General features: G+C 43.7%; 1 protein-coding gene across 3 annotated transcripts in view; it reads left to right on the top strand.

Moving 5' to 3' along the window:
* LOC106581206 (protein PTHB1) overlaps window positions 1-27,199 on the top strand; it is a 200,779-nt gene that overhangs the window by 36,476 nt on the left and 137,104 nt on the right. For 2 of the 3 annotated variants that reach the window (XM_014163124.2, XM_014163115.2), the window contains 6 exons: window positions 756-940; window positions 1,023-1,099; window positions 2,220-2,273; window positions 2,440-2,542; window positions 11,824-11,928; window positions 14,870-14,884. In XM_014163124.2, coding sequence (XP_014018599.2) covers window positions 756-940; window positions 1,023-1,099; window positions 2,220-2,273; window positions 2,440-2,542; window positions 11,824-11,928; window positions 14,870-14,884 — 539 coding nt within the window. The remainder of the gene's footprint in view (window positions 1-755; window positions 941-1,022; window positions 1,100-2,219; window positions 2,274-2,439; window positions 2,543-11,823; window positions 11,929-14,869; window positions 14,885-27,199) is intronic. The other variant, XM_045702702.1, reaches the window with a different exon arrangement.

Here is a 27,199-nt window from a genome sequence, read left to right as displayed (position 1 = left end):
CCCAATTTGTTTTTGCATACTATATAGCTCAGTATTTTAATTGTATTTTATACAGTCATTATTGCTAATCTTTATCAAGGGACAACTAACTTATCCCATTGAGACTTTCTGGATTGAATAACAATGAAAAATACCTTGTATGTGGACAAAAGGGAAACGGAACGCTTGAACTGGACTTCAGACCTGATGGGAAAGAAACACACGCACAAGCACACAGGCACACAATTAGAGAACATGCTTGACTTTTATAGAATAGTGTTATAGCGATGACATTTTATTTGGATGGCTGAGTGGGTAGGTTGGGTAGGTCAATCCCTCCCCTGTGGCGGCAGGGCTGCTGCAACATATGGGGGGCTTTAGAAATGGGGGAGGGCTGGTTGTTTGGAGGGGAGAGGGAGTAGTTGTGAATGTGCCCCTGCAGCAGTAAAAGGGGGGTTTATACCCCCTCTCCTGCAGGTGTGGGACTTACTACTCCTCTGGGCTGGAAACCCCCTGTGTGTGGGGGGGGGGGGTGTTACTGCCTCACTGCCCTGGCACCACAACACATCTGCAACCAGTTACCACACACACTGCATCACATCTCCTAACTAGTTTTTTTTCTGTCCCTTTCATTATCTTTTTCTATTTCTCTTTTTTTTATTCTCTATCTCTCAATGATGGGTGCTGAAAACCTGCTATGAAACTGTTTTTCCTCACACAAATCATATGGCAGTTTTTCTGTTTCTGACCAAGGCAGATGTTTCAACCCCCCATAGGGACCTGAAGGGTGTGGTGGTGACCCTGAGCAATGAGGGCCACCTGCAGTGTTCCTACATGGGCACAGACCCCTCCTTCTTCTCCACGCCCAAGGTGGACGCCCGCGAACAGGACTACTCCCAGATCGACACTGAGATGAAGAGTCTGCAGAGGGTCATCAGACAGGCCACCAGGACCCAGGCTGGTAGGACACACACACACACGTGAACAGTCTTTGTGTGTATTTGTGTATTGTAGGATATTTCCTGACTCCTTCTCTGTCGTAGATATACTTCCTGTAGCAGAGACAGATGAGGATCTGACTGTTACAGCCACAGTCTCCACTAACATGGACAGCACATCGGTGAACACACACACACACACACACACACACACAAAAACACACACACACGCTGAAATGAACACAGACGTTTGTTTTACTATCCTTGTGGGGACCAAACAATTGAATTCCACCCAGCATCCTATTTTCTCTAACCCTTCAAATCAAATGTATTTATAAAGCCCTTTTTACATCAGCAGAAACCCATCTTAAAACCCCAAGCAGCAAGCAACACAGATGTAGAAGCACAACCGAGCTCTAATCTACTCCTAAACCTAACCCTAACCCCTAAACCTAACCCCTAACCCTAAACCTAACCCCTAAACCTAACCCCTAAACCTAAACCTAACCCTTAAACCTAACCCCAACCCCTAAACCCCAACCCCTAAACCCCAACCCCTAAACCCCAACCCCTAAACCCCAACCCCTAAACCTAACCCCTACAACCTAACCCCTAAACCTAACCCCTAAACCCTAAACCTAACCCCTAAACCCTAAACCTAACCCCTAAACCCTAAACCTAACCCCTAAACCCTAAACCTAACCCCTAAACCTAACCCCTAAACCTAACCCTAACCCTAAGCCTAAACCTAACCCCTAAACCTAAACCTAAACCCCAACCCCTAAACCTCAACCCCTAAACCCTAACCCCTAAACCCTAACCCCTAAACCCTAAACCCTAAACCCCAAACCCTAAACCTAACCCCCAAACCCTAAACCTAACCCCTAAACCCTAAACCTAAACCCCAACCCCTAAACCCCAACCCCTAAACCTCAACCCCTAAACCTAACCCCTAAACCTAACCCCTAAACCCTAAACCTAACCCCTAAACCCTAAACCTAAACCCTAAACCTAACCCCTAACCCCTAAACCTAACCCCTAAACCTAACCCTAACCCCTAAACCTAACCCCTAACCTCTAAACCTAACCCCTAACCCCTAAACCTAACCCTAACCCCTAAGCCTAAAATAGCCCTTTTCCTTGTGGCGATCGGCAAAATGTCCCCACTTGTCCTAACTTTCTTTATTTTACGATCCTTGTGAGGTCTTCTGGTCCCCACAAGGATAGTAAAACCAAAAAACACACACACAATGAAGGCTACACATACAGACTGCTATATCCTGACATTCTCTCTCTCTGTAGCAAGCGCTCATCCCGGACATTGATGGTCTACCCGTCCCCTCAGTCACAGTGAAGGTATGTGTCGCACACTTGCTGACTTCATCAAGACGCAGACATCAAGGCTAATTTCATTTGACTCACTCGTCTAACTATTTTAGCTGCAACGTGAGAAGTGAAATGTCTAAATGTCTTCCTCTGTTTCTCTTTTTCTCCTGCCTCTCCATCCATCTCTCTTTCTCAGATCAAGGTGACGAGTCGCTGTGCGTTGCAGGGTCCTAAGCTGACTGTGTGTGTTCAGCCTCCACTGGCTGTCACCCAGGATCAGCTTGTGTTGGAACCTCTGGGTAAGTCTCCTTCTCACCTCCTTATCTTTATAGAGAGTGAGTGAAAGAAAGAACGTGTGTGTTCCCCTGTGGGCTCAGACATTATCAGTATGAGACAGCAGACATGGAAGGTTCTATAATCTGAATGAATGAAACGGAGGTACATGGTTACCTTGACACGGTCAAGCAAACACTGTAAACTCTCACCCAAAGCAAACAGAACAGTCTGCTACCGCAACCTTCCCAAGTCCTAGAAACCGGTTTCATGTTATCAGTTTTATCACAGTGTCTGAGAGCAGTGCAAAGAGACTGATGTACTTGAAGCTTTTGTGATGAAAAGCTGGAACGTGATGTAAGAACATTTGAAGAAAAGTCTGGTCACCCTAGAAGTGTTTAGTCCTGTGTGTCTGCCTAGTTGGGATCCATTTTTCCACTAGCCTCCTGTAGTTTAGTAGAGGTGTTGGAGATTATAGAACCACATTTTGAAGCAAAAGTTTTCCTCATCATTTAAGATAGCTGTTAGTCATGACAGCTAAAAGATTAGGTAGGTAATGCGTGCGTAACCATGGCAGTCATCACAACGCAGCAGATTAAACACACACACGGTGAACCAGCGATGACTCGGTGTGTTTATGCCACGCTCTTTGTCTCCCACACACAGAAACCTGGCGCTGCTCTCCACCAGTCTATCAGCAGTCCTCTGCTGTGAAACCCAGGCCCCGAACCCCACACACACACACCCACCCCTCTACCCCACCCTACCCTTACCTGACCCCACCATGGATGTGTTTGGCCCAGGATAGAAACGTTTGACGTTGGATTTCCAGGACCACCTAGATGTACAGCCAGTCAAACCTTTTTAATGGGACTTTTGACTCATTGAATGATTTTTGTCCAGAATGAGCGGATTTGGCCCATACTGTGTCTTGTTGAAGTGCACAGTGTAGTGTACACACACATATACACATACCACATGTTTTAGTTTCTCTCTCCCTCTGTCTCTCGATCTGTTATATATCTAGAAACTCAGACTGCAATTTGGGGCGGTTCTTGATGTGGGTGCTCCTTGATGTCAGGAAACGCTCATTGGTGCCTGCGATTGGTCAGTCAATTGGTCAGTTCCAGTTTTATGAGACTGATGGTTTTTCGACACAAATTATTTGTTTTCATAACAGGTTAGGATAACAGCCAGTTAAACCTTTTTAATGGGACTTTTGACTCATTGAATGATTTTTGTCCAGAATGAGCGGATTTGGCCCATACTGTGTCTTGTTGAAGTGCACAGTGTAGTGTACACACACATATACACATACCACATGTTTTAGTTTGTCTCTCCCTCTGTCTCTCGATCTGTTAGATATCTATAAACTCCATCTTCATCTGTCTCTGAGTCCCACTCTCTCTTTCTCCTCTATCTCTCTTGTCACCTTTATCTCTCCATCTCCCACACTTTCTGCCTTTAGCTTTCTCTCTACAGATCTTCCTCTCACACTCACTCCCTTCCTCTGACGTCTTGTCTGTTTTTTATTATTGGGAATGGAGAGCTGGGGCTGCCCAGTTAGCCTCTGTGTGTTGGAGTGTGTGAGTTTGGCACAGACCAACCGACCAATGCCCATATGTCTTTGATTCTTTGACTGTGTGTGTGTGCGCCACCGCAGGATGCTCTGTTTAGAAACTCCATCCCTCCGCTCAGCTTGGTCTGTCCTGGGTTCGTGGGGGAGGCAGCGTCTTCTGATTTTTATTGTTATTTCACTCTTTATTCATCTCAGATGGCAACCCAGTCCCCCTGTCCTGTCCACCACACTACCTTCTTTGTTCTCTGTCTCTGTCCCTCCTCGTTCCCTGGTTACAGGTTTGGTAGTCTGATTTAAATCACTAAGTAGTGCATTTCTAGATAAGAGCCAAGTATTCCATTAATACATAAGTACACACTGACAGTAACACCCTCCACACACACACACACGCATGCACGCAAACACCTCAGAGGTGGCATGCACTTAGCTTTGATCCTAGAGAGCTGCGGTGTCTGCTCGTTTTCATCCTTACCTCATAATCATCATATGATACAGACCTGGGAAACCTGGTGGATTGTTAAGCCTGTCAGTGTGCCAGGTAGAAATCTAAACCAGTCAACTGGGCAGCTCTCAAGGACTCACACCCCCCACACTGATATGATAGTAGTTACATTACATTGCTATAAAAAAAAAATGTGTTAACGTACACTACCGGTCTAAAGTTTTAGAACACCTACTCATTCAAGGGTTTTTCTTTATTTTTACTATTTTCTACATTGTAGAATAATAGTGAAGACATCAAAACTATGAAATACCACATATGGAATCATGTAGTAACCAAAAAAGTGTTAAACAAATCAAGATATATTTTATATTTGAGATTCTTCAAAGTAGCCACCCTTTGGCTTGATGACAGCTTTGCACACTCTTGGCATTATCTCAACCAGCTTCACCTGGAATACTTTTCAGGCTTGAAGGAGTTCCTACATATGCTCAGCACTTGTTGGCTGCTTTTCCTTCACTCTGCGGTCCGACTCATCCCAAACCATCTCAATTTGGTTGAGGTTGGAGGATTGTGGAGGCCAGGTCATCTGATGGTGCTGGTTAAGTGTGTCTTGAATTCTAAATAAATCACAGACAGTGTCATCAGCAAAGCACCCCCACACCATAACACCACCTCCTCCATGCTTTACAGTGGGAAATACACATGCGGAGATCATCCGTTCACCCACACCGCGTCTCACAAAGACATGGCTGTTGGAACCAAAAATCTCCAATTTGGACTCCAGACCAAAGGACACATTTCCACCGGTCTAATGTCCATTGCTCGTGTTTCTTGGCCCAAGCAAGTCTCTCCTTCTTATTGGTGTCCTTTTAGTAATGGTTTCTTTGCAGCAATTCGACCATGAAGGCCTGATTCACACAGTCTCCTCTGAACACTTGATGTTGAGATGTGTATGTTACTTGAACTCTGAAGCATTTATTTGGGCTACAATTTCTGAGGCTGGTAACTCTAATGAATGTATCCTCTGCAGCAGAGGTAACTCTGGGTCTTCCTTGCCTGTGACGGTCCTCATGAGAGCCAGTTTCATCATAGCGCTTGATGTTTTATGCGACTGCACTTGAAGAAACGTTCAAAGTTCTTGAAATGTTCCGTATTGACTGGCCTTCATGTCTTAAAGTAATGATGGACTGTCTTTTCTCTTTGCTTATTTAATTTGTTCTTGCCATAATATGGACTTGGTCTTTTACCAATTAGGGCTATCTTCTGTATACCCCCCTAAGTCACAACATAACTAATAGGCTCAAACGCATTAAGAAGGAAAGAAATTCCACAAATTAGCTTTTAAGAAGGCACACCTGTTAATTGAAATGCATTCATGAAGCTAGTTGAGCGAATGCCAAGAGTTTGCAAAGCTGTCATCAAGGCAAAGGGTGGCTATTTGAAGAATCTCAAATTTGAAATACATTTTGATTTATCACTTTTTTTTGGTTGCTACATGATTCCATATGTGTTATTTCATAGTTTTGATGTCTTCACTATTATTCTACAATGTAGAAAATAGTAAAAATAAGGAAAAACCCTTGAATGAGTAGGTGTTCTATAACTTTAGACCGGTAGTATATGTTAAGTGAGTCTTATCTGATGGTCCTGCTTTGTGGAGCGTACCACAGAGGCTTTGGATGGATTGCTCTAACAGACCCTACACAAGGATGTGACCTGTCTTGACCCCAAAAGGTCAAAGGTGGCCATTTAGCGCCCCGCTGATCTCCCTAATGGGTCTCTGCAAGTGTCAGTATGTGCCCACACACACACACACACACACACACACACACACACACACACACACACACACACACACACACTAACACCAAAACACTACACCGTTTAATACTCTTGCAGACACTCTCTCACACACATGCACAAACATTCTCTCTTTTACAGTCTCTTTCACGGTCTCACACATGCTCACACACAATGATTCTCTCAGTGGCGCATGCACACACTCTTTGCACTCTAAACACCCTCAACACACTTTCCCTCTCTGCTCTGTGTGCGGTGCGCATTACCCTGCCGACCCCTCTTGACCCGTCTACTCCAAGGGGTGGGTGGCCGAGGTCACCTAAGGTCAAAGCGAAATGTCCTTCGCTTAACTCAGGCCCTGAGGGAAGGAGTGAGTGGGAGAACGAAGGAGAGGGGGGGAAGGAGATACGAGGGGGATTTGTGTCCTGCTCCTTTGTTGTTATTGTTGTTCTACGCTGGGCGCTAATGGTGTGGTAACACTTAGACTGTCTGGTCACTATTTGCTCGCGGCGTCAGGGTCGAGGGGTTAAAAGCAAGCCTGCCCCCGTTTTTTGAAAAGGAGAGTGATGGAGGGAGAGGGCTTGTCACGCTGTCAGAGCATCTGACGGAGCGCAGAGAAAGTGCTGGCCCTTTTGGCTTCTCTGCCTCTTCTCCCACTCCTTTCTGTTTCTTCCTTTTTTCTCCGCTCAGCCACCGTCTCTCCTCCTCTCTGGCGCTGTGTGTGCTCATGTAAGGGTTCTTGTCTGACCTTTGACTGCCTCCATGTATAGTAGAATGGTGTTAGAGGTGGTGCTACAGAACACACTACCCTCCTGGGCCCAGTGTCAGCAGGAAGAGCCAGGGACAGAGAAGAATACAACGAGAGAGATGGAGAACAGGGAAAAAGACAACCTGCCAACCTGCACGCATTTTGCGTACCATGCCGGCAATTTGAGGTCAAAGTACGCTGGTATGAAAAACACCCCTAAAATACCAATATGGCGTAATTGCAGACTGCAATTTGGGGCGTTTCTTGATGTGGGTGCTCCTTGATATCAGGAAATGCTCATTGATACCTGCCATTGGACAGTTCCGGTGTTATGAGACTGATGGTTTTTTGACACAGATTTTGTTTTCAATACAGGTTAGGATAACTAGCGTGACCTGTTAGGACAGTTAATGTGGCAGGCATCAATGGGTGTAACTTGACATAAAGAAACGGCGATGTAAAAAATGAACGCCCCTAATTGCGCTAATACTTTCCTTCCCAGGAAGTTATGTTAGACTGTTAAAGATTAGTAGGCCTATGTTAATGAATCAATTCTTCATCTGTCTTCTTGATATCGCTGTATGTCAACAGTAGGCTGCTAATGATGTGATTATAGTCAGTTCACCAACGGCAACAAGGCATGTTGAATGAATGGTAGTCTAGTAGTCAGACCGAACTGGAAGCTCATATAGGCCTAGTCCAGTTGTTTCATATTCCAAATAGCCTGCAGTAAGCTAGACTACTACAGTAAACTACACTACTACAGTAAGCTAGTCTACTACAGTAAGCTACTAGTCTACTACAGTAAGCTAGACTACTACAGTAAGCTAGACTACTACAGTAAACTACACTACTACAGTAAGCTAAGTCTACTACAGTAAGCTACTAGTCTACTACAGTAAGCTAGACTACTACAGTAAGCTAGACTACTACAGTAAGCTAGACCACTACAGTAAGCTACTAGTCTACTACAGTAAGCTAGACTACTACAGTAAGCTACTAGTCTACTACAGTAAGCTAGACTACTACAGTAAGCTAGACTACTACAGTAAGCTAGACTACTACAGTAAGCTACTAGTCTACTACAGTAAGCTACTAGTCTACTACAGTAAGCTACTAGTCTACTACAGTAAGCTAGACTACTATAGTAAGCTAGACTACTATAGTAAGCTAGACTACTACAGTAAGCTAGACTACTACAGTAAGCTAGACTACTACAGTAAGCTACTAGTCTACTACAGTAAGCTACTAGTCTACTATAGTAAGCTAGACTACTATAGTAAGCTAGACTACTATAGTAAGCTACTAGTCTACTATAGTAAGCTACTAGTCTACTACAGTAAGCTAGACTACTATAGTAAGCTAGACTACTATAGTAAGCTAGACTACTACAGTAAGCTAGACTACTACAGTAAGCTAGACTACTATAGTAAGCTAGACTACTACAGTAAGCTACTAGTCTACTACAGTAAGCTAGACTACTATTGTAAGCTAGACTACTATAGTAAGCTAGACTACTACAGTAAGCTAGACTACTACAGTAAGCTAGACTACTATAGTAAGCTAGACTACTACAGTAAGCTACTAGTCTACTACAGTAAGCTAGACTACTATAGTAAGCTAGACTACTACAGTAAGCTAGACTACTACAGTAAGCTAGACTACTACAGTAAGCTAGACTACTACAGTAAGCTACTAGTCTACTACAGTAAGCTAGACTACTACAGTAAGCTACTAGACTACTACAGTAAGCTACTAGACTACTACAGTAAGCTACTAGACTACTACAGTAAGCTAGACTACTACAGTAAGCTAGACTACTACAGTAAGCTAGACTACTACAGTAAGCTACTAGTCTACTATAGTAAGCTAGACTACTACAGTAAGCTAGACTACTATAGTAAGCTGCTAGTCTACTACAGTAAGCTAGACTACTACAGTAAGCTAGACTACTACAGTAAGCTACTAGTCTACTACAGTAAGCTACTAGTCTACTACAGTAAGCTAGACTACTACAGTAAGCTAGACTACTATAGTAAGCTAGACTACTACAGTAAGCTAGACTACTATAGTAAGCTAGACTACTATAGTAAGCTAGACTACTACAGTAAGCTAGACTACTACAGTAAGCTAGACTACTACAGTAAGCTAGACTACTACAGTAAGCTAGACTACTACAGTAAGCTAGACTACTACATTGCATCCAGTAATTGAATTATTCAAATGTTTTATTTTCTCCCCCAACAAAATGAAGAAGCCAGTTTACATTTTCACTAGACTATCCACATAGACACCCATTAATTAGAATAATCGTTACCCCTAAATTGAATCTATAAAAAGTGTCAATGAAACCACCTCAGTTTAGTAGGGCGTCCAATCAATAACGCATCTTTTGACCAATGGGTAAAATAACATAATTGTGTAAATAATCCTATAAGAAAACCAATGGTCCAAACCTCACTTCCCTATCACAATCCGTTCAAATGTTATTGTAGTTTTTACCCTTGTAGGATGGCCTGAATTAGGGTGATTTAAATCAATGGAAAGAAAGTGGTGAACATTTTGGAAAATGTTATCACGTCATCTAGGCTGGATTCTGTGCAAGAATTAAGGCTACTGGCTACCTGACAGGCTCACTTTCCTGTCTCTCTTCTCGAATCCGCAGGACATAAAAATATAAAGTAAGATGGATATGGATTATGAGACATGACATTAGGTTATGAAATCCAACTTTTTAATATCATGTTATTGATATGTTACAGAAATACCCCCCTGAACATTTCAGAACATGAATAATCATATTTGTCTTGGTAAAATGTATTTTATAACATAAGGAAGTGAAATTTCAGCACCAAAGCGCTAGGCAGACTGGGTGGAAACCCTACACAAGACTTCTCTGTTGGCTACATTGTTTGATATAATTTAAGACTCTAGGTTTCAGGAAATGGCAGTTACATGTTTTTCAAAAATGCAAAATGCTCCAACTTCCTGAGAGGGAAGTTGACTGACCCAGTCCAGACCTCCCCCTACCCAACCTTAGGCCTACATCAGCACCACCTTGTCAGAAAATCTTAGGGAGAGACCCATATTGTACATTTAAACAGATTTCCAGAGAGCTCTGAAGCAAAACCAATTACCAAGTACCCATAACAGTCTATAGTCTACCATTCCTAGTGAGCCAGTCTTCTGCCAACATCATTTATTAGGCTAAAAAAGGTGCACTTGCCTTTGATTTGAGCAGTGTGGGTGTTGTGCCACCGCGTTGAAGTGTTACTTTTACATTTTAGTCATTTAGTGGACGCTCTTATCCAGAGCGACTTACAGTAGTGAATGCATACATTTCTCCCCCCCCGCGTACTGGTCCCCCGTGGGAATGGAACCCACAACCCTGGCGTTGCAAGCACCATGTTCTACCAACTGAGACACACACACACACACACACACACACACACACACACACACGGTACAATTCTCAATGTTGTAAAAACTATCCAATTGTCATACTTGAGTAAAAGTAAAGATATATCTTAATAGAAAATGAATCAATTAAAAGTCACCCAGTAAAATAGTACTTTAATAAAAATCTAAAAGTATTTTGTTTCTAAGTATCAGAAGTTAATGTAATTGCTAAAATATACTTAAGTATCAAAAGTAAAAGTATAAATCATTTCAAACTGCTTATATTAAGAAAACCAGACAGCACAATATTTTTTGTTGTTGTTGACAGATAGCCAGGGGCATACTCCAACACATAGACATCATTTACAAACAAAGCATTTGTGTTTAGTGAGTCTGCCAGATCAGAGGCAGTAGGGATGACCAGGAATGTTCTCTTGATAAGTGTGTGAATTAGACCAATTTCCTGACCTGCTAAGCATTCAAAATGTAACGAGTACTTTTGGGTGTCAGGGAAAATGTGTGGAGTAAAAAGTACATTATTTTCTTTAGGAATGTAGTGAAGTAAAAGTAAACGTTGTACTTTAAAGTATTTTTACTTAGGTACTTTACACCACCGAAAATTCTTCATGGTTGGCAGGTTTTAGACAAGGAAACACAGACAGATTGAAAATGAAAAGATGGCTAGATGGTCTGTGAAATCCCTTCACTACAGACAGGGAGAGAGAGCAGGACACAGACAGACATACACAGTAGAGTGCTTGATATGTGTGTAGTGGGGAATCCTGGCACATACCCCTGGCTCAGTCACCTGTGCCGGCCCTACTTTGCTCTGGGCTCCATACGTCACGCCCCATTACCACACCACCTGACGCATGGTCCGTGTGCCCATTCAAACAGGGCTCTGTGTAACTTGTGTGTGTGTAACTTGGCTCAACCTCTCTCCAAAGCCATTAGCTGAAATCTGTCCTTTCCTCCCAGGCTGTTTTTGATCCCCATCTACCTTCCCTCTCTGACTCTGTTAGGGTATTAGAACTGGACTCAGATCAGCACCCTCTGCTTTGTGCCACAGGCACCCTTTCTCTGTGTGTATGTTAGAGTTGTCTGGTTAATGTTGTTAACCCTGCTGTCTTCACCTCTGGTTGAGATGTTTGAGCATGTAACCATGTGTGCGACAGAGTATGTGACTGTGTGTATGTTTTTAGGCCTGGTTAGTTTGGTTAGTGTTGAGAATACTGTTTCCTGTCCTTTCCACACTTTTTAAAGTGCTGAGTCGTCATGTCTGTGTTTTGACAGTGTGTTGTGTGTCTAAAACATTTTTTTTTTTTTTTGATTACAGGTGTTGGGTCTACCACTGTGGTGGCGTTCTCTGCCTTCCTTAATGGGCAGTATCCACCAGCAGACCTGACGGGAGACGTGGCCGTATCTTACAGCTCTCCTACAGGTACACACACTGACAACCTCTTAAACATGTCGGAAACATATCACACTTACCTCATCTCTCTCATGAATTGACGCTTTTAGGTTTCACTGTCTGTGACTTATCTTACAGTAAGTCCATAGAAGTCCTTACTTCTGTCTGTAACACCTCTGACATCTGGCTGTAACAGTACTGACCTATGTCTGTTACGAGATGGACTGAGAGTAACACCTCTGATAGCTGGCTGTAACAGTACTGACCTATGTCTGTTACGAGATGGACTGAGAGTAACACCGCTGATAGCTGGCTGTAACAGTACTGACATATGTCTGTAACGAGATGGACTGACAGTAACAGTGCTGATAGCTGGCTGTAACAGTACTGACCTATGTCTGTTACGAGATGGACTGAGAGTAACACCGCTGATAGCTGGCTGTAACAGTACTGACCTATGTCTGTTACGAGATGGACTGAGAGTAACACCGCTGATAGCTGGCTGTAACAGTACTGACCTATGTCTTTAACGAGATGGACTGAGAGTAACAGTGCTGATAGCTGGCTGTAACAGTACTGACATATGTCTTTAACGAGATGGACTGAGAGAAACACTGCTGATAGCTGGCTGTAACAGTACTGACATATGTCTGTTACGAGATGGACTGAGAGTAACAGTGCTGATAGCTGGCTGTAACAGTACTGACCTATGTCTTTAACGAGATGGACTGAGAGTAACAGTGCTGATAGCTGGCTGTAACAGTACTGACATCTGGCTGTAGCAGCTCTGTACCCTTTAAAACCACTGAATGGGTAACAGCGGACTGAACTCAGCACTGTATCCATCGAAGCATCTGGTTCCAGGCAGTATGTGTTTCTGGAAGACATTACTCTCCCCTCTAACCAACAAAACCCCTCTTTATTTAAATTAAAATGTCATGGGTTTTATTATTTCACTTGATTCAAAGCGGCTCACAAAAAAGCGGCATTTGTACTATTGTTTCCCTTGGACTGTCTGTGTTGGCAGAGCCTTGTGGAAAGGTTCCCTGAAAGCACATTAAATGTGAAATGGCTTGGAAATATCGAGGCGTTTTTTTATTTTATTGTGATGCTAAAAATAGCGGGGTGGAAAGAGAGGAGCCTGGAGTTTTTCACAGGGCCTTCCAGCGACGGCTGCCCTGTGTTTTGATCAGTAAGACATTACTTAGATCACAGTTAGGGCTCACATTAACAGAGAGAAGAGATGTACTGACAGCAGGGGTAGGAGGGATGGCTACACACACACACACACACACACACACACACACACACACACACACACACACACACACACACACACACACACCTGTGGATATATGACTGTTTAGTGGACTATATTTGTGTGTGTGTGTGTGGGGGGTGTGTATGTATGTATGGGTGTGGATGGATGGATGGGTGTGTGTGGGTGGATGGATGGATGGATGTGTTAGCCCGGTGGCTAGGTGTTAGACAGAGCAGTGTTAATCTTCATTAGCACTCTCCTCCACTCCTCTCCTCTGAATGCCTGGCTGGAATGGGAGGAATGCAGCAGTCTATACTGGGGGCTTTCTCTCCTTCTGCCGCTGCACCCAGAGGCAACGATTACAACTCAGAAATTCTCTGTTACTGTCTACTCTCCTTTTCCTAGAGCCCATCAAAGGGATTTGCAGTAGTGCTCTCCCACTGTCCACAAATGAATGTAGTAGGGCCGTGTTGGGGGCCTTCCACTGTCTCAATCAATTAGTTCTCATTCATTTTCAATCACACCAGCCTCTGTGTTTTGTGTGTGTTTGAGCATATCTCTGTCTATTTCCCCTCTATCTGTATATTTGTCCTGTGTTCTGCTCCATTTGACCTGTGCTAAATCTCTGCCCCGCTCTCCTCTCCTCTCCTCTCTCCTCGGCAGCCAATGTGGCTACACCCAGAGAGAAGGGGAGAGAGGTGGCTGCCTTTCATCAGCGCTAACAAAGCGTGAAATACACAAGCACAGCTCCGGGGGCATTCTGCAGTTTAATAGTCAATCTGGCCCTCATTGACTGTGCTGCTAGACTGCAAGAGGAATCAGTGGCACATGATTCAGTGTAGAGCTCATTCCTCAGTCAATGAAACACATTCAGCACCACCTTGAGTCCTCCAGCATTTAATTAACTTCACTCACTGTCAAACGAATTACTGTGTAGTTGATTGTGTGTCTTTGATTATGTCAATAATAGAGGTTTGGCAGAATGATTTTTTTGAAGAATGCACTTTTTTTTCTCAATTGAATCATTATAGAATGAATCAGTCCACAGCTGGCTGATAATGTGTTTTGCAGACTAGAACCATTTTGTCTCCTGAATTGATGTTAAGCTGAATGTGCTTGGCTGGTTGTCGGTTATTCTTGGCCGTCTGTAGCTACAGTAGTTGATGTCTCTGTTTTTAGACTGTCTGTATTCTGTCAGTCTGGTACTTAAGCCTAGAAGGTCTGTTCTGTTATTCTGTCTGTCTCATTGTCTATTGTCAGTCTCAAGCCTGCTGTCTGTGTCTAAGGTAGAGCCTTTGACTTCTGAGAACACATTTTAATAAAAGAGACAGACAGTGACTGAGATGACTTATGTGCGGATTGGGTGCATCAAAATTTGTTGGCATCGTCATTCAGAAATCAACAGGAGTTTACTTTCACCTGTCCAGTTCTTCATTTGGTGCAGATAAAGGAGAAGACGCGAGGAGAGGACTCCACTTTCCAGAGAGATGAGAGGGAGGGAGGAGAGAACAGGGAGACGAGAGAGGTGGAACGGAGCGGAGGAGGGAGAGACTAAAGCGGGGGACGAAGTAGTGAGGGATGGATGAAGGGAGGGGGTGTGTGTAAAGTGAATGAGTGGGCTCCAGTGTTTACGTGCCCTGGGCCAGGGCCCTTTAAAGTGACTGTGTTGTGTTTGTGTTTCTCCTGCTCTGCTGCTGGCCCATATGAAAGAGCTCAACCCTGCAGGTAAGTAGACTGGGCTCTGCTCTGGGAAGCACAGGAAGAGCCCACAGCCCACTGTTTATGTTCCCCTGTAACTCGATATAGCTAGAGAGAGACGCGCGCGCACACACACACACACACACTCACACAGTTTCACATAAACACTTTTGGTTACACGTACTGTACACATGGGCACGCCACGTACACATGCAGACACTTACGCACTTGTATCTACTAGCTCCCACACACATACACAGACTACATATTACGGCTAAATAGTTGGGTGTCTAGTTCTGAGTAGCGTTTGTTTATTTCTGTCTGTCCGTGCCTCTGTCTGTTCATATGTGCTGTGATACAGTAGATGTCCTCCCTTTGATCAGTGACACACACACACACACTCACACTCAGACGTTTCATCGCATTGATGACATCATTGCAGCTGCACAATGAACAGGATCCCTTACAGTCGCCCTGAGGTCAAATAAACAGAGTGGTCAGAGAGACTTAACACACACTCAGTGAGATATCATGCAGTATGACTAGTGCTGGTGTAATCAGGCTGCTGAGGTTCCAGACTACTTCCATTATCCATTGAGAGAGAATGATTGACAGCACATGTTGCTGTGTGTTGACAGCACATGTTGCTGTGTGTGCTTAAAAGCAATGATTTTAGGGAAAATAATATTACATAGAAGATATTCATATTCAACTTTGGAGAAAAGTAGCCCACTCTCATAACTACTACAGAAACCCTCATAGGCCTCATATCTACCAGTGACCCCATAGTGAGGTCAGGTGTGTCGACCATGAGTTGGCAACAGAGGGCAACAATGACAGCTCAGGTGAGACAATACATACACACATGGCCCATGCAGGTAAATCACAGTGGCGAGTGAGGGTCGTAACTCTGCCGTGGCAGCCTGAGAATACACAGGGGGTGTCTGGGATACGGTGTCTGAAGAGGTGGGACCAGTTTAGATTTACAGGCAGGGCGTCCCCCTCTTCCTAAACACACACACTGTTTGTCTTTAGAGAGTGCCGACTAGTCAATGGCGGCTGGGGACCTGAAAGGGGAAAAATGTTTCCCCTAGTTCTTTCTGGTCTCCGTCTTCTCTCTTACTATCATTCCCTCCCTCTCACTCCTTTCTTTTCTCCCTCCAGCTTTTTCCCTCAACTTCAGTCAGTCCCCTCTAAACCCCCCCCCCCCCCCCCCCCCTTCTTTCAACCACACCCCTCATTGATGGCAGGATATTTATTTTAGCTGATCCTGCAGCAATTGGGTTTAGTTGCCCATTGAAAACATTTGAAGATCCTTTAGACTATTAGAATATTAAAGTGATGGTTAAAGGCCAACAGTGTGTCTGTGGTCAAACGTCCTCTCGATTCGACTCCCTTCAATAACCTCAATATGAGTTTTCACAGTTTGAAGATGCTTTTAAAAAGCCATGTCTACAGGTTACTCTCCAGAAAAACACAGTGACAAGAAAAGAGAGAAAGAGGGAGAGATGAAAAGGGGGGGGAAAAGAGGAAGCGAGGGAAGGATAACTGAAGAGAGGGTGGTAAGGAGAACCCTGTGTCTATATTCTGGGTCCCTAAGGCTGTGATTTTGCTCCATTATGTTAGTGGTTGCTGCTACATGAGCCAGGGCGATGTAAAGCCCCTACAGTACACGGCTTAGGTTACCTGGCCAGACATAACAGGGAAGGATTATACTCGCACTGGCTAGCGATGGACCTGGCCCGCTACTGGAAAAGACCCTGCGCTTTCTCTTCTCTACACTTCATTCTTTCTCGCCCTCTCAGCTCTCTTCCTCGAGAGCGAGCGACTCTTGCACTGTTTTCGCCCTCTTGCGCTATACCTCGGCTTGAACGCTTTTTCTCTCTTTCATTCCCTTTCCGTCTGTCTTTCTATTAATCTCTCTCTTGCTCTCTTTATCACCTTTCCCTATTTCTCTTTTCTCTCTTGTGAAAAGATGGAAAAAAGGGAATTTCCCCCTGAGCAGTCTCTCGCTCTCTCTCTGTCTCTCTCTGTTATTCCAGCCAGGGTTCTGGCCAGCTCAGCATCGTCAGCCAACTCTGTAAGAGTTATTGTTGGCCACCTCGGCCTGTAATGCTCCCCAGTGCTGTTTTAGGAGTTCCCTTAACTAGAGATCCTCCAAAAACATCCACAACTCGCTAATTTGAGATGTTTGTGTGTCTCACTCACAGATTTTCTTTATTGTATTTATTTAACCTTTCAATGAGCCCTTCCTGGTTAAATAAGATTTGAAGTCTCTTTTTCAAGAGTGTCCTGGCCAACCAAGTCATTACACAATTACAGTAAGACAACATGAAAAACTACAAGTAATCTAGTAAAAACCATAGAATTCACAAGAGCATAACAAAATCTTAAAACAGCAAATTAAAAACATTGACAGGTCAGGGAATCGGTCTCAAAATCCATCAGTCATTTAAAAACACCAATCGGGACAAGTTCTTCCAGTTTAAAAGTATTTTGTAAGGCGTTCCAAGCCGATGGCGCAGAGTACATAAAAGCCCTTTTACCAAATTCAGTTCGGACATTTGGAACAGTTAGCAGGATAAAGTCCCAAATAAAATGGTAGTAAACCCAAAATGTCTTGAAAATAAAAGTATACCAGTGACTGAGCCGACGAGTGACTAGAGAAGGCCAGCCAACCCTGGTATACAAAGTGCAGTGGTGCGTCAGGGTTTTGCAGTTTAAAGTAAATCTCAATGTGCCATGGTAAAGGCTGTCAATTGATCTCAAACACTGAGCGGAAGCATTCATATATAAAATATCCCCATAGTCTAGTAAAGGCATGCATGTAGCTGATACTATCCTCCTTCTGGCTTCAAAAGAAAAACAAGCCTTATTCCTAAAATAAACATTTCAGATTCAATTTTTTTGTAAGTTGTTGAATACACAATTTAAAAGACAAACCATCATCAATAAAAATTCCAAGATATTTATGAGGTTACAGTCTCAATCTCATTGCCCTTACAGGTAGTAATAGGTGAAAGTTTCAGAGATCTATTTCTTGCTTTAGAGAACACCATTAGTTTAGTTATGTCAGTATTGAGGAGAAGCTTCAATTGACACAAGGTATGTTGAACAGTATAAAAAAAGCAGTTCTGGAAAGCTTTTGTGAGAGACGAGGCGCAATAAATAACAGTATAATCAGCATAAAAGTGAAGTTGCGCATTTAGCAAATTTAGTCTAAATTACTTATATAAATAGTGAATAAGAGGGGACCAAGAACAGAGCCCTGGGGCACACCATTACAGACAGACAATTTAACAGACATGAGCCCATCAAATTGAGTGCACTGAGTTCTATCAGACAGATAGTTAGCAAATCATCCAATTGCATGCTCCGAAAGACCTACACTCAACAATCTCTGCCTCAGTATAGCATGATCAACTGTATCAAAAGCCTTAGAGAGATCAATAAAAAGTGAGACATAGTGCTGTTTTTTGTCAAGGGCTTCAGTGATATCCTTTATGGCTGCTGTAATTGTGCTATGCTTCTTCCTGAAGCCCGATTGGTATATTGAATAAATAGAGTTGGTATATAAAAAATCTTTTAGCTGTTCACTGACAAGGGTTTCAAGTATTTTCACCAGGGGTGACAGCTTTGAGATTGACCTATTTATTGTATATTTTTTTATTCTTTATTTAACCAGGTAGGCTACTTGAGAACAAGTTCTCATTTACAACTGCGACCTGGCCAAGATAAAGCAAAGCAGTGCGACACAAACAACAACACAGAGTTACACATGGAATAAACAAACATACAGTCAATAATACAATAGAAAAAGTCTATATACAGTGTGTGCAAATGAGGTAGGATAAGGGCGGTAAGGCAATGATAGACCATAGTGGCGAAATAATTACCATATAGCAATTAAACACTGGAGTGATAGATGTGTGCAAGTAGAGATACTGGGATGCAAAGGAGCAAAATAAATAGCCCATCCCCATACTGTTATTTACAGATGAGCTATGTACAGGTACAATGATCTGTAAACTGCTCTGACAGCTGGTGCTTAAAGCTAGTGAGGGAGATATGAGTCTCCAGCTTCAGTGATTTTTGCAGTTTGTTCCAGTCATTGGCAGCAGAGAACTGGAAGGAAAGGCGGCCGAAGGAGGAATTGGCTTTGGGGGTGACCAGTGAAATATACCTGCTGGAGCACATGCTACGGGTGGGTGCTGCTATGGTGACCAGTGAGCTGAGATAAGGCGGGGCTTTACTTAGCAAAGACTTATAGATGACCTGGAGCCAGTGGGTTTGGCGACGAATATGAAGCGAGGGTCAGCCAACGAGAGCATGCATGTCGCAGTGGTGGGTAGTATATGGGGCTTTGGTGACAAAACGGATGGCACTGTTATAGACTGCATCCAATTTGCTGAGTAGAGTGTTGGAGGCTATTTTGTAAATGACATCGCCGAAGTCAAGGATCGGTAGGCTGGTCAGTTTTACGAGGGTATGTTTGGCAGCATGAGTGAAGGAGGCTTTGTTGCAAAATAGGAAGCCGATTCTAGATTTAATTTTGGATTGGAGATGCTTAATATGAGTCTGGAAAGAGAGTTTACAGTCTAACCAGACACCTAGGTATTTGTAATTGTCCACATATTCTAAGTCAGAACCATCCAGAGTAGTGATGACTGACGGGCGAGCAGGTGCGGGCAGTGATCAGTTGAAGAGCATGCATTTAGTTTTACTTGCATTTAAAAGCAGTTAGAGGCATTGAAGCTTGTCTGGAGGTTGGTTAACACAGTGTCCAAAGAAGGGCCAGATGTATACAGAATGGTGTTGTCTGCGTAGAGGTGGATCAAGGAATCCCCAGCAGCAAGAGCGACATCAAAAAGAGTCGGCCTGAGGATTGAACACTGTGGCACCCCCATAGAGACTGCCAGAGGTCTGGACAACAGGACCTCTGATTTGACACACTGAACTCTGTCTGAGAAGTAGTTGGTGAACCAGGCAAGGCAGTCATTTGAAAAACCAAGGCTCTTGAGTCTACCGATAAGAATGTGGTGATTGACAGAGTCAAAAGCCTTGGCCAGGTCGATGAATACAGCTGCACAGTATTGTCTCTTATCGATGGCGGTTATGATATTGTTTAGGAGCTTGAGCGTGGCTGAGGTGCACCCATGGCCAACTCGGAAACCAGATTGCATAGCGCAGAAGGTACGGTGGGATTCGAAATTGTCGGTAATCTGTTTAACTTGGCTTTCGAAGACCTTAGAAAGGCAGGGTAGGATAGATATAGGTCTGTAGCAGTTTGGGTCAAGAGTGTGTCCCCCCCTTTGAAGAGGGGGATGACCGCGGCAGCTTTCCAATCTTTGGGGATCTCAGACGATACGAAAAAGAGGTTGAACAGGCTAGTTATAGGGATTGCAACAATTTCGGCGGATCATTTTAGAAAGAGAGGGTCCAGATTGTCTAGCCCGGCTGATTTGTAGGGGTCCAGGTTTTGCAGCTCTTTCAGAATATCAGCTATCTGGATTTGGGTGAAGGGGAAATGGGGGAGGCTTGGGCAAGTTGCTGTGGGGGGTGCAGGGCTGTTGACCGGGGTAGGGGTAGCCCGGTGAAAAGCATGGCCAGCCGTAGAAAAATGCTTCTAGAAATTCTCAATTATTGCGGATTTATCGGTGGTGACAGTGTTTCCTAGCCTCAGTGCAGTGGGCAGCTGGGAGGAGGTGCTCTTATTCTGCATGGACTTTACAGTTTCCCAGAACTTTTTGGAGTTTGTGCTACAGGATGCAAATTTCTTTTTGAAAAAGCTAGCCTTTGCTTTCCTAACTGCCTGTGTAAATTGGTTCCTAATTTCCCTGAAAATGTGCATATCGCGGGGGCTATTTGATGCTAATGCAGTATGCCACAGGATGTTTTTGTGCTGTTCAAGGGCAGTCAGATCTGGAGTGAACCAGGGCTATATCTGTTCCTGGTTCTACATTTTTTTGAATGGGGCATGCTTATTTATGATGGTGAGGAAAGCACTTTTAAAGAATAACCAGGCATCCTCTACTGACGGAATGAGGTCAATATCCTTCCAGGATACCCAGGCCAGGTCGATTAGAAAGGCCTGCTTGCTGAAGTGTTTTAGGGAGCGTTTGACACAGATGAGGGGTGGTCATTTGATCACAGACCCATTACGGACGCAGGCAATGAGGCAGTGATTGCTGAGATCCTGGTTGAAGACAGCAGAGGTGTATTTGGAGGGCAGGTTGGTTAGGATGATGTCTATGAGGGTGCCCGTGTTTACAGATTTAGGGTTGTACCTGGTAGGTTCATTGATAATTTGTGTGAGACTGAGGGCATCAAGCTTAGATTGTAGGATGGCGGGGTGTTAAGCATGTCCCAGTTTAGGTCACCTAACAGCACGAGCTCTGAAGATAGATGGGGGGCAATCAATTCACATATGGTGTCCAGAGCACTGCTGGGGGCAGAAGGTGGTCTATAGCAACGGTGAGAGACTTGTTTCTGGAAAGGTGGATTTAAAAAAATAAGTAAAAGCTCAAGTTGTTTGGGCACAGACCTGGATAGTAAGACAGAACTCTGCAGGCTCTCTCTGCAGTAGATTGCAACTCTGCCCACTTTGGCAGTTCTATCTTGTCGGAAAGTGTTATAGTTAGGGATGGAAATTTCAGGGTTTTTGATGGTCTTCCTAAGCCAGGATTCAGACACGACTAGGACATAAGGGTTGGCAGAGTGTGCTAAAGCAGTGAATAAAACAAACTTAGGGAGGAGGCTTCTAATGTTAACATGAATGAAACCAAGGCTTTTACGGTTATAGAACAAATGAGAGCGCCTGGGGAATGGGAGTGGAGCTAGGCACTGCAGGGCCTGGATTAACCTCTACATCACCAGAGGAATGTAAGAGGAGTAGGATAAGGGTACGGCTAAAGGCTATAAGAACTGGTCGTCTAGTACGTTCGGAACAGAGAGTAAAAGGAGCGGGTTTCTGGGCACGGTAGAATAGATTCAAGGCATAATGTACAGACAAAGGTATGGTAGGATGTGAATACAGTGGAGGTAAAGCTATGCATTGAGTGATGATGAGAGAGATATTGTCTCTAGACATATCATTTAAACCAGGTGAGGTCACCGCATGTGTGGGAGGTGGAACTAAAGGGTTAACTAAGGCATATTGAGCAGGGCTAGAGGCTCTACAGTGAAATAAGGCAATAATTACTAACCAAAACAGCAATGGACAAGGCATATTGACATTAGGGAGAGGCATGCATAGTCGAGTAATCGTAGGGGTCCAGTGAGTAGCTCGGGGGGCCGGAGACACGGCGATTCAGACAGCTAGCGGGCCGGGGCTAGCAGATGGGCATTCAGGGGACGTCGTGACGGAGGAGCCAGTTGTAGCCCCCTCATGCTGTTACGTCGGCAGACCAGTTGTCATGGATCAGCAGGGCTCCGTGTGGTAAAAGGGTCCAGGCCAATTGGCAAAATAGTTATAGTGGCCAAAGAATTTGTCCGATGGGCCTCTTCAGCTAACAGTCCGATATGCTCTATACAGCTAGTGGGCCGCGGCTAGCAGATAAGCATTCAGGGGATGTCGTGACGAAGGAGCCAATTGAAAAACCCCCGCGGGCGACTTACGTCGGTAGTCCAGTCGTGATGGGTCGGCGGGGCTCCGTGTCGTCAGTAAAAGGGGTCCAAGCCAATTGGCAAAATAGGTATTGTATCCCAAGGAGTGGCTGATGGACCTCTTCGGTTAGCCGGGAGATGGGCCTAGCGAAGGCTAGCTCCAGGCAAATTTGGTTCTTGGACAGACACGTTAGCCAGGAGTGGCCACTCGGATAGCAGCTAGCTAGCTGCGATGATCCAGGTGAAAAGGTTCATAGCTTGCAGTAGGAATCCGGAGATATGGAGAAAAATAAGTCTGATTTGCTCTGGTTTGAGTCGCGCTGTGCAGACTGGCTAGAGTTGTCCGGGCTAAAGGTAGCTGATGACCGCTAGCAGTGGCTAGCTGACTACTAGCTAGTAGCTAGTTAGCTGACTAGCTTCTGTTGGGGGTTCTGGTTTAAAAGTAAAGAAAATAGCAGATCCATACCACATTGGGTGAGGCGGATTGCATTTGATGTTAAGAAAAATATAAAAAATATATATGTGAAGAAAAAATATATATACACGGGACACGCCAAGATGAGGACAAAAGACTTCTGACTGCTACGCCATCTTGGAACTCACATGTGACTATAATTATAAAAGAGTTGGATCTCCCCCTTTTAAAAGTGGCAGGACAAATGCTGATTTCCAGATCTTTGGAATTTCATTACATTCCAGGGTTAGATTGAACAGATATGTAAGTGGTTCAGCTATGAAATCCTCTGCCTGATTTAAAAAGCAGGGATCAAGAAGATCAGAACCTGCAGGCTTTCTCTGATCTAAGGATTTCAGGGCTTTTTGTACCTCCTGCACTGAGTATGGCAAAAAAAAGTTTGACCAGCTCTCGCTGGTTCATCTACACAGGGTTGTACAGGGACTGAGGATACTGAATCAATCAGCCTACCAGATGATGCAAAGTGCTCATTGAAACAATTCAGGATTTCAGTTTTGTCGTATACAGCAACAAAGTCCTTCAATACACATGATGATAATTCATTAACATTACTGTTTCCAGACATAGACTTAATAGCCTTCCAAAACATTCTAGGGTCATTTTGGTTATCGGTGGTAACAGACAGAAAATATTCACACTTGGCCTTCCTGAGAAGAAAATAACTCTTGTTTCGTAACTGCCTAAAAAGAAGCCAATCAGCATCAGAACATGATTTCCTTTCTTTAGCCCAAGCTAGATTACGTTTATGAATAATACAAGACAGCTCAGAAGAAATCCATAGATTATCCCGCCCTTTAACCCTGAACCTGTGGAATGGGGCATGTTTGTTTACTATTTGGGAAAAAAACATCATGAAAGCATTTCCAGGCAGTTTCCACATCAGGAATAAGCTCAATCTTGCTCCAGTCAAAATAAAACAAATCATGAAAGAAAGCCTGCTCATTAAAACTCTTCAGATTTCTCTTATGAATAAAGCGTGGGTTTGTCTTAGTATTTCGAACAGCAACAACAGCACAATGGTCACTTAAATATTCTGTGGTTGGTGTTTTTTGTCATGATTTATGTGGAACATTTGTCTATCAAATCAATCAGGGTAGATTTATCTGGACATTTGGGATTTGAGCGAGTGGGTGAGTTAATCAACAGGGTAAGATTCATAGAATTACATAACATTTTAAATCATCAGACACCGGCTTTAACCAACACCAGTTGAGATCACCAATCAAGATCATTACACTGTAAAGAAGTTTAGACGTAAGGTGCATCAGAGAAGAAAATGCATCACTGAGAGCAGAGGGGGGTCTATAACAGCCAATCACAGTTATACAGAGACCTCAATATTCAAAGCAAGAAATTCCAACTGTTTACAAATAGTTTCAGACTATGCCACACTTACAAGGAATTTAGTCTTTACATACAGTTGAAGTCGGAAGTTTACATACACTTTAGCCAAATACATTTAATCTCAGTTTTTCACAATTCCTGACATTTAATCCTAGTAAAAATTCGCTGTCTTAGGTCAGTTAGGATCACCACTTTTATTTTAAGAATGTCAAATGTCAGAATAATAGTAGAGAGAATGATTTATTTCAGCTTTAATTTCTTTCATCACATTCCCAGTAGGTCAGAAGTTTACATACACTCAATTAGTATTTGGTAGCATTGCCTTTAAATTGTTTAACTTGGGTCAAACGTTTCGGGTAGCCTTCCACAAGCTTCCCACAATAAGTTGGGTGAATTTTGGCCAATTGCTCCTGACAGAGCTGGTGTAACTGAGTCAGGTTTGTAGGCCTCGTTGCTCGCACACGCTTTTTTATTTCTGCCCACAAATTTTCTATAGGATTGAGGTCAGGGCTTTGTGATGGCCACTACAATACCTTGACTTTGTTGTCCTTAAGCCATTTTGCCACAACTTGGGAAGTATTCTTGGGGTCATTGTCCATTTGGAAGACCCATTTGCGACCAAGCTTTAACTTCCTGACTGATGTCTTGAGATGTTGCTTCAATATATCCACATACTTTTCCATCCTCATGATGCCATCTATTTTGTGAAGTGCACCAGTCCCTCCTGCAGCAAAGCACCCCCACAGCATGATGCTGCCACCCCCTTGCTTCACAGTTGGGATGGTGTTCTTTGGCTTGCAAGCCTCCCCCTTTTTCTTCCAAACATAACAATGGTCATTATGGCCAAAAAGTTATATTTTTGTTTCATCAGACCAGAGGACATTTCTCCAAAAAGTACTATCTTTGTCCCCATGTGCAGTTGCAAACCGTAGTCTGGCTTTTTTATGTCAGTTTTGGAGCAGTGGCTTCTTCCTTGCTGAGCGACCTTTCAGGTTATGTCGATATAGTACTCATTTTTCTGTGGATATAAATACTTTTGTACCTGTTTCCTCCAGCATCTTCACAAGGTCCTTTGCTGTTGTTCTGGGATTGATTTGCACTTTTCACACCAAAGTACGTTCATCTCTAGGAGACAGAATGCTTCTCTTTCCTGAGCGGTATATAGCCACACCCCCACCTTTCTTTACTCGATCAGTGTGATACACATTGTAACCATTTATACAAATATCCTCAAGAACGGACTTGCTGAGCCAGGTTTCAGAAAACACAATTGCATCAGTTGATTTAGCCCAAATCCTAACCCCATCAATTTTTGACAACATGCTGCGTACATTTAGATGAAAAATACCAAAACCAGATCTACATTTAAAATCTGAGGGGGTTTGAAGACATTGCATATCAGGGCCAGGGTTAGGTTGCACATTACTAATCTTAATCCAAGATGGTGTAACAGTCGGATGTGTGTTTTTCTTGTCACATGTAAATAGTCGGTTTCTTAGTTTTTTGGTATAAATTTGAATATCACTTTCCATTAACGAACTGAATGGACTTTCCTGCAACTCGCCTCACCCAATGTGGTACGGATCTGTTATTTTTTTACTTTTATAGCTGGAACCCCCATCAGAAGCTAGCCAGCTAACTAGCTAGTAGTCAGTTAGCCACTGCTAGCTGTCTTCACCGTTAGCTTGGACACCAGCCAGCTTTAGCTCGGTCAATACCTGCCAGTCTGCACAGCGCGATATCAACCCACAGCATATCAGACTGCTTCTCTCTACGACATCACCGGATTCCTGCCCCAATCTCTGGACCATTACACCGGATCATCGCAGCTAGCACCAGTTAGCCTTGAGCTAGCCTCGAGCTAGGCCAATCTCCCGGCTAGCCAAAGAGGTATACCAGCTAATTCTTGTTCTACAATATCTCTTTTGCTATTTGGCCTGGACCCTTTATTGCCGACACGGAGCCCCGCCAATCCATCACAACTGGTCTGCTGACGTAATCGGCTTTTCCGTTGTGATATCGCCGAAGACCCATCTGCTAGCCCCGGCCCGCTAGTTTTCTGAATGCTGTGTCTACAGCTCGCCTAGAGTAGTAGCGACTACCGAATGGGTCCCTACCTAGTTAAATAAAGGTGAAATAAAATAAATATCAAAAAAGAAAAACTTGGCACCTCTGTTTAATAACCTTGCACGGCTGCTCTTTTTTAAGAGACCTACTGCAAGCGAATTCTACAAGTGAGTTTCCAGACAATACAAAAGTAATTTAAAACCATTAGACTTTGGTAGTGACACAAGTTCGTACTGTTCATGCCGCAAATGCATCGGCACTTGGACGAGTGGACGGAGTGACAAAGAGCGAGTTCCAGCAGACAACATGTCAAATGGACGGTAGAGCACATTGTCAGATGTACTCACCCAGCGACAATGTTCGTTTTCTCCAGGGTTCAGTAAAGTCAGTGCACAAAGCAATACCACAAAAATTTTCATTTTCTCTGAGAGATGTAAGAAATAGAGGCCAAGGAAAGGTAAGGGGAGAGAGGGAAGGTGTGTGTGTGTGTGTGTGTGTGTGTGTGTGTGTGTGTGTGTGTGTGTGTGTGTGTGTGTGTGTGTGTGTGTGTGTGTGTGTGTATTTTGGGTGTGGGGGTCCATTGAGAAAACAGGTTGGGGATTGTTGAGCTGCCTCTGACAGCCAGGCGGAGAGCGAGGAGGAGTAGCTTGGACGAGATACTCCGCGGAGTGAAAGCTGAAGAAAGAACTCAGGCCAGCCAGAGATAGGATTACTTTGGTAAACTTCAAATAAAGAAGTGCAAATAGTGATATATTTTTTTTAAATCTGAGTTGAGGGAGACCCGCGATCTTTACACCAGCAAAGCAAAATAGTTTGCACTACACAACAAGGACATTTTGGATTTAATAAAC

The sequence above is a fragment of the Salmo salar genome, chromosome ssa02 (genome assembly GCF_905237065.1).
Source record: "Salmo salar chromosome ssa02, Ssal_v3.1, whole genome shotgun sequence".
Lineage (NCBI taxonomy): Eukaryota > Metazoa > Chordata > Actinopteri > Salmoniformes > Salmonidae > Salmo > Salmo salar.
The sequence above is the reverse complement of the archived record's forward strand: the minus strand, read 5'-3'. Positions and strand labels throughout refer to the sequence as shown.